A 12086-nucleotide genomic window follows, 5' to 3' on the forward strand; every position below is an offset into this window, starting at 1 on the left:
CAAAGAGTCATGAAAATGTATCTGTAAGTTAAAAAACATTCACAGTCAGATGTGATAACTCAAGTTCCAGTCAGAAGTATGATCAGAAGAAATGTACATAACAATTATCACAAGTAAAAGTACTCATTATACAGACTTGTCCCTTTCAGAGTGTTTACGTATGTTATATTTTTTATTATTTACTGACTCCTTAAGCAGCCTTTAAATGGTTCCGCTTGGTAAAGGTGGAACTATCTTTAACTAGTTTATTTTTATATACTGTTGGGTTCCTTTTTATAGTGATGATGAAGTACTGAGTACCATAAAACGGTAATGATATATTATCATATCATATTTACATTATTTACAGTTTACTAGCTAGCTACTTTGTGCTCTGCACTTTATATGAACATAATCAGATATTTTAGTGTACTCAAGATTTTATGCTATAGATTAAAAAATATATATGGTTTTATGTCTGACGTTTCGTTACTTTTTACACCCTGGGTCTGAATGATAACCTTAAACTAAAACTTTACATTTGATATGCAAGTGAAGCACAATCTCCTCCAAAAGTACTGTACTTGAGTGGATATACTTAGTTACCCCCCATCATTGGCAATTCATATTATTCATATAACTACTTCTATTACATTGTTTGTGATTTATCCATTTGAGTTTTTCATATATCCAACATATTTTTGGATGTATTTTTTATTTTTTTGTATATATTAATTGTATTTATGTATTATTAATATATTTGTATTCACATTTATTTTATAATTTGTATTGTAATGTGTATTTTGTAAAGTCTTTGGTAAATTTGTGTAGTTAGTCGGAACCATTTGAGAGGTGGGACGCGCTTCCGGAAGCTGTCAGCTGTGAACACCGCATCAACTGCAATGAGTTTTGAGTGGCCCTGGCAATACAATTTCCCACCGTTTTTTACGTGAGTCAACTTTTTCTGAACCACATTTAAAACATGTATCAACTCTGCTTATTAGCCTCTATTGTTTATTTGATATTGAATCGAAGTGTGTTGTTTTGAGAGCTAACACCATGTTAGCCGGCGCTACCTGGCTAAACGAAACACATTGCTAGGGAAGTGGATTTATTTTGCACCTATACTGGCTTTCTAACGTGTGTGTAACAGCTCCACTTGTCGACTTGTTAAGCCCCCACTGCATATGAATATTTATAAACATCAACATCTGGTTAATTAACGCTGGTGTGTGCAAGTTCGGAGAATGAGTTTAGCTGTTAGCTGATAGCCAACACTGCTTCAATTTACATGCCCACCAACTATTGAACAGTGTTACAGCCAATTGTGTTACCCATCAGATTATGTGACCTGGTGAACAGTGGTTTGTAATTTCAGCTGTATAATGTATAACACGCTATATTTTAATAGCTGTTACCAGAATGTGTGACCTTAAAGCTATAAATGGCGTCATACATTTTGCTAAGAAGAATACAAACCCCTGAGTATTAAGATAGCAGTAGTGCATAGATGTGTCTGTAAAGCATTGACATCTCAGCTGACAGTATTTGGTCAGCACATCAGTCTTTTTCCTGTAGCAGATCCTCCAGGGTGACACATTTTGGTGTAACACCGGCTCGAGAAAAAAAACAACAACCTCAAAACCCTCAGTGCGGAAATTCCTGTAAAACGAAATGAAATCACTGCAAATGTTTTAAAGTGTGTTTTTGTGGCCATGTTGGTTCAGTGGGTAGAGCAGGCGCACATAGAATTAGAGGTTTATGCCTCGACGCAGAGGTCTAGGGTTCGAGTCCGACCTGTGACAATTTCGTGCATGTCTTCCCTCCCTCTCTCTCCCCTTTCTCACCTAGCTGTCCTGTAGAGGTGTTGAAATTAATCAAATAATCGATGCATCGGATCGTGGACATGGACGATGCTGCATCGATAGTCGGCCGGGCCATAATCGATTATTTCTGTTTACAATTTAATGTAGGCCTAACAACCTTTCTGTTTACATATTCTGTTATGTTTTGCACATTCAGGAAGTGCCATGTGCTCAGTGCTGTAGTTTTATGCATCCAATTTATTTAGTATTAGAGCACTGCAGAATGTTTTGTTTTTGAAGCTTGAAAAGCTATGAATTAAACCATCCTATATGGCTTTAATAGAAAAAATGTATTTGACGCATCGTGATGCATTGAGATATCGAATCGCTGACATAATCGTAATCGAATCGGGAGATCAGGGAAGATTCACACCTCTACTGTCCTGTCTTAATAAGGCGGAAAATCCCCCAAAGAAAATCTTTATAGTGTGTTGTTGACTTTATTCTGATATGGTCACTTTTCTTCATAAATGCTGATTATTCTGCGTAAATTATCATAAAATAGATCAGCAGGGCTCAAGCATGACGTGGTGATTATTGAACATCTCATTCCGAAATGTAATACACCATGGGTGTTAATCTTCTGTAACAGCCTCCACTCTTTTGGGAAGGTTTTCCACAAGGCAGGGAGTTGCTCCCATTCGGCAACAACAGCGTTATTGAGGCCCAGCACTGATGTTGGGTGATTAGGTCTGGCTCACAGTCTGTGTTTCAGTTCATCCCAAAGGTTAAGGGTAAGGGCTCTGTGCAGGCCAGGCAGGTTCTTCCACACCAAATTCTTTATGGACCTGGTTCTGTGCAACAGGAATAGGCCTTCCACAAACTGCTGACACAAAACAGGAAGCACACTATTGTCAGAAATATCATTGTATGTCGTACAATTAACGTTAAGATTTTAACATTAAGACACTAAACCAAAAGTAAAAGAAATGGTATGGATATATATACACATGGGTCCAGATATTCACAAAACACATACACACAGAAAGACATGCAGAAAGAATAAAAAAGTAAAATAAACTCCAAATAGCATATAACATGAACAAGCTGTCACATTAAAGCATGACACACAAAATGAAAGCTTCTCTGTCAGGTTAAATATATAGGCTATACTTTTAGGGAAAGCGAGCGCTACACTCAGTATTCACTACATTTACAAATAGATTGTATCTTGTTTCGTGTGTGCTTTGCCTTTGGCTTACTGTTTACCTTGTGGTGACATCTTTTGCTCATTTCTTTGCGGACAGGCTACAGCCCAATGTTGAAACAAGACAGAAACAGCTGGCGGCATGGTGTTCCCTGGCTCTGTCTTATTGCCGGCATCACAAGCTCTACACCCTGGACATCATGGAGGCTCAGGAAAGCCCCGTGTTCAACAACAAGAAGATAGAACGTATCCTAACAGTCCACATGTGGATCCAAGATCCTAAAATACCAGTTTCAAATCCATATTGTCTCATGTTTGCAGGATTAGCCTAACATGGATTGCTAGCCAATGGTTTATAGGATGCCTCCTTCATTGGGACATACAGTTACACTTTAACCATTGGGTATTGGTGTTGTTCATTAAATTCAGGGTTGGTTTTCAATGTTTTTTAGTACAATGTTACCTCAGTAGCTGCTCTCCACTCAGCTGAAGTGGCCCGTGTTGAATTAGTCACTTTATTTTGAGGTTCTTTATTTTGGTGAATATAAGTTTCTCATATCATCGTCACTCAACCTATTTTACCCCCATAAGTCAGTTTTCTTGGTGTTACTGGAGTTAAAGGGGAACTCCTCAGATTTCTCACATCGTCGTCTAAAGGCAGCTAAACACCGGGCCGATAATCGGCCGTCGGACAGTCTGGCGAGGTCAGTGACTCGAGTCTGTTCGGTGTGTTCCGTGCCGTCGTCCATTGGAGGAGCCGTCGGCCTTCATTTTGGCCGACCTGACATGCTCAGTCAGAGACAGGGCAGTCGGGACTCGCCCGGAAATGGCAAGCGGGATGAGCATGACTAAGCCTCTCAAAATCTGCCGAAAATCTTTTAAACTGACCTTTGTCGATCTGAAATGAAGACAGATTCAGCAACTGCATGACCTATTTCTCGCTTAAAATGTTTTCAGAAACATGTTTTGGTGAACTATTTTAGTACAACATGAGATCGTATTCTGAATGAGTCCCCATTAATGGCCGGTTGAAAAATCCAAAATCCGGAAGCTGCAGCCAGACCCACGTGACGCGTTCGTCCAATCAGCTGCCGGTTTTCATTTTTTGGGCGACAATACAGATTAGCGCCGCCTGCTGTTATGGAGACGTATTACGTCTCGTCTCTTCGGTGTTTTCCGAGGCATATTTTTGACCAACTCTGGGAGACTGATCAGTCCAACTGCCTTTTCTGCCGACGGTCATGTGTAATTGGACGTTCATTAATGTCAAAAAGTTACGCGCTAAAGCTTTAATTTGCCCATTTATGCTCTGAGAGCAAGATGAGAAGTTTTGAAATTCAAACTAGCTTCAAGACATTGATTGTACTCCTGTACATTTGTTACTTTTTGTTTGCCCTTAACTGAATTCCAGGAAAACTGTCAATGGAAGCAATTCAAGTTGTGTTTGAGGAATTGAGGAAAAAAGGTACATGTCAGTGTTGAGATTAAGAATATACTGTATATATGTCATTGTCTCAAATTCATTTCAGCAGTAATAAACATTTGTTGTTATCATTGTGTCTTCTGACCTCAGGGAACCTTGACTGGTTGGACAAAAACAAGTCTCGGTGTTTAGTCATGTGGAGACGACCGGAGGAATGGGGAAAGTTAATATACCAGTGGGTAAGTCATCACATGTCAGACACATACTGTACAACGTACACTATATACATTTAGCAACTGCGACCTGTCCCTGCTTAAATGTTGCCGCTACTGCTTTAGAATTTTATGAAATGCTACATGTCGCAATTACACGACTCTGGGTTATAGTCGGCTTTCTGCAATAACCTGATTTCTTAAATGTCATATTAATGAGAGACGAGTTTCCGTAATCATGATTTTTTTCCCCCCCCAGCTAGATTTCTCCTGGAGAAAGCTGATTTCTTGCCCATGTGTATGCCTAACCAGATTTTTGATTTCCTTTTATCATCTGCAATTATACAATACAGTCAGTTTTCAGAGACGCAACACAGCCATAAATGTCTTAGGAGGCAGTCAATGGATTTTGGCATTTTCTCAATGTCCACATATAGTTCCCAAAAGAAAGGGAAAAACACACTGTCCTAGCTCTGTCCTCAAATGTGAGAGGAAAATACTTGTTATTAATTCAGATTTTCTCAGAGTGACCATTATTCTGTTCTCTATCATTTCAGGTTTCCAAAAACGGGATGGTTAACTCTGTGTTTACACTCTATGAGTTGTCCAATGGGGACGACACAGAAGGTGAAGGTATGGCACCATTTTAAATGTTAAGATGAATCGGCATGTTTAAATGTAATCATGTAGAGAAAGGATATGTTATCTTTTATTTTTCTACTTTTAATTGCCTGATTTTTTTTTTTTTTTCCTCTCCAAATGTAGCCCTGAAATGATTCAGTCATGCGTTTCTCATTTTTAAGCACCTTGTCACTTTGTTTGGCTGTATAAATAGTTAATTATTCTTATTGCAGCATCTGACAATATCTGTATCATCTGTTTCTCCAGAGTTCCACGGTTTAGAAGAGTGGATGCTGCTGCGCTCGTTGCAGGCTTTACAAACCGATGGCAAAGCAGAGATCATCACCATGGATGATGGAAAGGGGGTCAAATTCTTCTGAAACGGTGCTGGAATCACACGCACTCTGTCTGGGAGCCCTCATACTGTACCTCACAGGCAAATTTTAACTTTTAGCTATTTAAGGCTTCACACCTCAATGCCCAGAGGATGCCGGTCCTGCAATTGTTGTTGCCTTTTGGTTTGTTCAAAAACCTTTTCTTATTGGAAGAGAACCAATATAATTTCTAGGTGTTTGGGAGAAAAGAGCATTTGAGGTGACACTGTGTTTAAAGTAGTCACGGGTAACATTCGTTGCCATATAAACATGCAATGGGCCTTTCAGGGGACTAAGTACTATCATGTCTCAATACTCCTAGGGAAAATGTCTCCCCACCAGCTGTAACTTTACACTTTTTACATTGTAAATACGACTAGTTTTATCCCGTTTTCCCTGTCAACAAATTTCCTCAGTATAATTAGCTCTGGACCTTTTGCTCGGCTGTTGTTTCAAACTGACATCCCAAAGAAATTCCCAGAATGCAACACCAGGGGGACTTTTTGTTTTCAGAATAAATGCTTCCAGTAGGGGAAGCAACACAGAGACTCAGACCACAAATCCTGGCTCGACTCATCTGAGTGTAATAATAGTGGACTTCATGTACAGATTGCTGTCATCCTATTATTGTGCAGTAGCTACTGTGACACTCCTGTTATACTCTCTGTCTTTATTCAACTTTCTTTTTTTCATATCCTGTAGGAAAATAAATTAGAAGTTTGCTAAATGTGCTTCCTTTTTGTTTCTCTAAAATGACTTGAGGTCTTGTGTAAAACATGAATGATGACGTTAACCAGACGTGCAGAGTTGCACCACACTGATGGAGATGTTATGCTCTACTTTCTGCCTGCAGCTGTACTGAATGGATGGTTCCATTCGCATCATGTGCTGCGTGTGTTCCTGCCTGTGGGCATGATACAGCTCTAGGTGTGTGTGTGTGTGTGTGTGTGTGTGTGTGTGTGTGTGTGTGTGTGTGTGTGTGTGTGTGTGTGTGTGTGTGTGTGTGTGTGTGTGTGTGTGTGTGTGTGTGTGTGTGTGTGTGTGTGTGTGTGTGTGTGTGTGTGTGTGTGACAGGTGGGGCCGAGTGTGGCCTTGGCTGATAAAGGTGTCCTGTTTCAGCTGCAGTAACATCTCTCCGCGGTGTGGCTCCCCCTGCAGGTTAGGTTCTTACGCTGCACGTTCAACCCCATCCCCTCCTGTGCTGCATATATCTCTCTCATTCAGGTTAATCTAAGTGACGACAGACCGAGAGAAGCCTGTAGTAAAACGACTCATCGGTTGTATGTTCATTAAAAGAAACTAAAGAAGATGTGCAAGTCAATGAGGGACTCATTAAAAGAGGCAGAGTTCTGCCGCTTACTGCGCACAGTGTGAGGTTAAGAGTGGAAGCACTATGCCAATGAATTAATACAAGGAAAATAATAGAAAGGAATAGAAACAAACGATTATAGATCCTCTGAAACACTGCCCTTCTTTAACATCTTATTCAACTCACAAAACGTCCCAAATTTAGATTCTAAAGATATTACACAGATCTTTTTGGACACCAATTACGCATAAAATGAAAAGAAAACCTACTGTCATATTGGGGTTTTAAAGAGTACTAGTTTGTAAACACTACTCCAATCCTACTGTACTCCCTCTTGATAGCGCGTCAAAGCTGCGAGGGGCGGAGTTGGGAGCGCGCACTGGCAGCGCACAGGACGCACAGCCCTCCGGAGCTCTGTTGATATAGACAGCGCTGTCCTTTCACCGGAGGTTATGGCTGAGGACCTGGCAAAGAGAAGAGGACAACTCGGGTTATTTGAAAACTATGCGTTTATGTGAACTGTTTTACGCAGTGGCTGTGATGAGTAAGTAGCCTACATGTCTCTTACTTTTCTGTTTTTGTTTTTACATAGGCTACTTAGAAGATATGTCTAAGGTTGACTATAGCTACAGGTAGGCTCATAGAAGTTCAGTGGTGTGTAATCTTGTCGTGTTGGTCATGTTACCAGACCCGTTATTTTGTGGTCAGCCTTTGTTTAAAGTCACTGACATCATGGAAAAGTAACTTGGAACTTAATGTAACGATACTCTATTGTCCTGATGCCATCTCCACATTTAGGCTCCAAATCAAACAGGCGTTGAACCTGCTACAATGTCACATGCACAGGTTGAGATACCACGCGGTTTCCCAGGCCTCTCTGTGGATATGACTGACGACTGCTTATACCGGGTCCCATCCGTGCTGAGGACGCACGGTATGGGCGCACGAAGAAACTCTTATGGGCTGCAAAAGATTAGCATGGACATTGATTCGCCTCTATACAGCGGCGTTCTTTCCAAAGCCTTGTCCTGGTCAGCTGAGAATATCCCAACACTGACCGAGTCCAGAGCAGAAGATGAAAAAACCGACGACTGTCCGCCGTCGCCTTCCCCTGTTTCCAGCCCGGGCACCAGCTCCAACACGCCCCCCAGCAGCCAGGAGCCCGACTCCGGGTCTCTCACTGGGAACTGGGATCCCGTCCCGAGATCCAGCGCTCAGGACGCCAGCTCAGAGTCTGACAATGAACTTCAAAACAAACCACACAAAACTTTGTCTCGCATCACGTCTGATACTCAGTGGCAGCAAGAGCAGGAAGAGAAAGAGGATGTGGAGACCAAAGCGGTGGCAACCTCGCCTGATGGAAGATACCTTAAATTCAACATAGAGATCGGAAGGGGATCTTTCAAGACGGTCTATAAAGGATTGGACACAGAGACAACAGTGGAGGTTGCATGGTGTGAGCTACAGGTAGGATGGCTTCTTTTTTCTATTTCTCTGTAGATCAAAACTGTAAAGTTGCCAATTCGGATGTAAAGGTGCATTCAGGAGCTCATCAGCACACATTTCATTTAGTTTTAAATGAAGAAGAATGGATTGTATCTGCTATTTGAATATCTGGATGGTTGCTGATAAAAGAAATGATAAAGCAGGGTTTAAGTTGTCTAAACATAGTCAAAAAAGAATTACAGTTTACATTGGACATACTGCAGTATATCTTCCTTTCTCTCACTAAGCAACAAACCTCGAGTACAGAGGCTGATACTTTCCCTGCTTTTCTGTCCCACTCAGCTCTAATCTCCCCCCCAGCCTCAAGTCACCAGAGTTGATATGAAGCAGCTAATCTACTGATTATTATTCCTTGTTGACCTTGAGCTGGGCTGTGTCAGGCCCATCCATGGCAACCCATCCTGTCAGCTTCAACTGACCCACTCCGCCTGCCATGATCCCCTCTTAATCTCTGTTTTTATTAACAACCAGTGACACCAAGGCCAGCTCTGTGGACGCCTCTCGCCCAAAACTAGCAACTACTACCGAGAGTCAATAGATCATTTATATTCAGCTCTGATGATCTGCCGTCGGCATTTGTGTGTGATAATAGTTCCATTTGCGCTTTGAAACGTTTCCATCCTGTGAAGCAGGACTAAGGGATCTGAGAGATATAATGTCTGGCTCACGTGTAGCATGTAAACATCAACAAGTGAAACAGCGCAATTGCAGTTTCACACACACTATTTCTGTCTGTCCAGTCTGATGAAAACACACAGAGGGGTCAGTAAGTTTGTCTTATGCCACAGTGTTTGGCATGCAGGCACCAAACAGCATGGGGAGCAGCTGCCACTTTTCTTGCTTACATGGTTTGATAGCACAGTGCAGGATTTAAAGATTTAAGTCCAAAGTACATTTGCTGTTGTGTGTGACGTGCATTAGTATCAGTATCTGGCACTTACGAGAGTCTTGTTAGGTGTGAAGATGTGCTCAAATTAAACTCTTTGCCACTGATATTGGACTGCATACCCACTGTCAACAATCACTTTTATTCTGACCAGTCCAATTGGAAGTTGTCTTAAGACATGAAAGAACCTTCTCACGCTGCTCAATATAAACGATGCACAGAGATAGTCTTTGTCTTGCGTTTGAGCTCTGTGCACAGACAGTAAGGGGTTACACAGGGCGAAGTCAATCTGCCCCCGGGGTTCAAGCTCCAGCACCAGCAGGTTGGGACTTCTGTTTCAAGATCCCACCTGTCAGTTCACAAAACAGGTGTCTTGTTGTCTGGGGAAGGTAGAAACTTTGAGAAGCACAGATGTCCTTTTACCTGCACTATTACAACTGTTTCACACCCTTTAAGCCAAACACAAGTGGTGGTCCGTCAGTATTTGTGGTGTGACTTCCAAAGCATTCCCTTTTGCTTTTAACTTTTGCGGAGTGGAAAGTGCAACACATTGTGTTGCAGCTCTTTGGCCTGGGGCCATATTTGAAACAAGCATGCTATTTCATCTCTTTACTGAAGACATGAGCCCAGTTAAGCTCCTTAATCGCTCCTAATAAGCTTAAAGGTGGCCATTGTTATTATGGATACTGTTGTGATACGTTAACCTCAAAGACACAGACTCAGCTGCAGCCGCTTTTCACCACGCCGCCCTCCCCATGTGCCACTGAATGTTTAACTGAACACAAAAGCTTGCTGTTGGTGGCTAAACACAATCATGTCTGTAATGTTGATGGAGTAGCAGTTGAAGGTGCGTCATTACAAGTCAGGTGGAAATGCCTTAAGCTGTTTTTAACTATGTGTTACAGAGATTGAGCTGTAATCTGGAGGCAGTTAAGTTCAGCTGTTGAGAATGTGAGGGGGGGTTCAAACAATGCTCTGCTTTACCTGATTCCCACTTATATTTAATTAGTCGTAATTTTTACTGAGACACTTAAAGGTGTTCTCCGGTGTGCAGTATATTGTCAGTGTCGTTACAGTAAACACAGGTCTGTCTGGGCGGTGTCCACAGTAACCTTTTCTGCCAGCAAAACAAAAAGTAAACAGTACATTTAGATTCTTTCATGACATGCAACACCAATACTCTGCCCACGCCAGTTTAAAATACAAGACAGGGCTCCCATCATAACCTCTGCCAACTAATATCAAGACTATATTACAAGAGAAAAGTAATCAGAGCTCCTTTAAACTTATATATATATATCATAACATATGAAAGACCAATCTTGGGTTTAAACTTTGCTGATATACACTAAATAAAGGGTGCAGGTACTTTTCTATTTTATTCTTGCATCCCTCACCTATTCCTACTAACGTTTTGTGGATGTATGCTTATATTTATATTGCCACTAACACGCGCACATATTGTTATACTCTGATAAAGTGATAAGAGACTGAATGATATGTTTGCATGAACAATTTATGAGCAAATTTTAGTTTCTGGCACATATACCAGCACCAGCTAATGTTAAAAACGCAAGAAATGCCAGTACAGAAAGTATGTATGAGTTAATTCCGAAATAGTGTTCCAATTAAAAAGAACACTGACAGATTTAAGGCGTTATCTCGGGCTTTAGAAAACATTGATCAACATTTTTCACCCTTTTTCTGACATTTTATAAACCGAACAACTAATAGATTAATCGAGAAAATGAAAGTAACCATTGCAGCCCTACTTGAGAGCTGATTCTTTTGGTTGCCATACCTTACACATTTTAAATATCATGTATTATGTAATATCATATTATGTAACACGGTCCAAATTTTTAAAAACATGTATTTCACAATGTGCTGCAAGTATGCCTTGTATGAATAATATTATATTCATTACGTTCTTTTTAGGTTCTAGTGAAGTTTTCTTTTTCTAGTTTTCCTTTATTGTTGTTGTTACTGTTGCTGCTTTTCCGTGCCTTGTGTAAGAAAATGTATCCTAATAGTGATCAGTTAGTCGCAACCCACATCTCCAATTTTTCATCAATACAGATAGATAAATAAATAGAATAATAAAGTAAAATAAAATTGCAATTCAGTCTGATTATCAAGCCGATTTTATCACACATTTCACAGTAATTAAGAAACTCTTGTGGAATCTGTAGTGAAATAACTTTATTAAGAACTTTAATTAAAAGACATGTTCCCCGTCAATTTAGAGCTGTTTCTAAAAGAAGCAAAGGCACAAAGAAACCTTCCCAGGTGGTAGCTACCTAGTAAACCTTCCCCCACAGGCTCACAGGGGACTCAGGTGCCATATAGGCAACATAAACTTGTCTTTGATGGAAATGTAGAGGTGATAAAAAATGGATGAGCTATTGTATGGTCTCCTCCTGCTTCCATTCGATCTACACTGAGGCTGTTCACAACCTACTGCATTTGCTACTGTATGTCATTGTTACTGCTGCCTTCACAAAACTGCAACACATATGAAATCATGAGCGTTAAACTTCTATCCAGCATACAAGTAACTACACAGTGAGCTACTTAGTAACTGATAGGAATGAGTGCACTGTTGCACATGTCCTTTTTGGTGAGCCCCTAAAGGCCTTTTGTTGCGCAATACCTGAACTTATTCAAGGGCAGCTCCCAGCTAGTTCAGCCTCCAGTCTGCAGCAGACACTTTTATACTCTCATGTTTCATTTTTAAACCCAAACCAACACACATTCATTAGCC

The 12086-nt window shown here is 40.8% G+C and overlaps 2 protein-coding genes across 5 annotated transcripts in view; both read left to right on the forward strand.

The window, feature by feature from the left end:
- Positions 1–828: 828 nt before the first annotated feature.
- On the forward strand, positions 829–6348 carry vps25 (vacuolar protein sorting 25 homolog). 2 transcript variants are annotated; one of them, XM_078279727.1, is made up of 6 exons: positions 829–928; positions 3092–3237; positions 4403–4456; positions 4565–4653; positions 5184–5259; positions 5515–6348. In XM_078279727.1, exons 1-6 carry the CDS (start codon positions 882–884, stop codon positions 5625–5627), a joined length of 525 nt encoding a protein of 174 aa, XP_078135853.1. In that variant the 5' UTR covers positions 829–881; the 3' UTR covers positions 5628–6348. The 2 variants fall into 2 exon arrangements, with proteins under 2 accessions (XP_078135853.1, XP_078135854.1); XM_078279728.1 differs by having other exon boundaries at positions 5184–5253.
- A 950-nt stretch (positions 6349–7298) lies between these two features.
- The window catches only part of wnk4a (WNK lysine deficient protein kinase 4a), a 45775-nt gene continuing 40987 nt past the window's right edge, over positions 7299–12086 (forward strand). For 2 of the 3 annotated variants that reach the window (XM_078278489.1, XM_078278490.1), the window contains exons 1-2: positions 7299–7474; positions 7729–8397. In XM_078278489.1, the coding sequence (XP_078134615.1) occupies positions 7762–8397 (636 nt within the window). In that variant the 5' untranslated portion in view covers positions 7299–7474; positions 7729–7761. The remainder of the gene's footprint in view (positions 7475–7728; positions 8398–12086) is intronic. The other variant, XM_078278491.1, reaches the window with a different exon arrangement.

This window comes from Sander vitreus, chromosome 21 (assembly GCF_031162955.1).
Source record: "Sander vitreus isolate 19-12246 chromosome 21, sanVit1, whole genome shotgun sequence".
In the NCBI taxonomy this organism is placed as follows: domain Eukaryota; kingdom Metazoa; phylum Chordata; class Actinopteri; order Perciformes; family Percidae; genus Sander; species Sander vitreus.

Bases quoted from the DNA above. Each gene is read 5' to 3' on its own strand.
- vps25 (XM_078279727.1), top strand. From the start codon at position 882: ATGAGTTTTGAGTGGCCCTGGCAATACAATTTCCCACCGTTTTTTAC. The intron at 929-3,091 runs GTGAGTCAACTT...CTTTGCGGACAG, and splicing joins AATTTCCCACCGTTTTTTAC to GCTACAGCCCAATGTTGAAA. The intron at 4,457-4,564 runs GTACATGTCAGT...TTCTGACCTCAG, and splicing joins TGAGGAATTGAGGAAAAAAG to GGAACCTTGACTGGTTGGAC.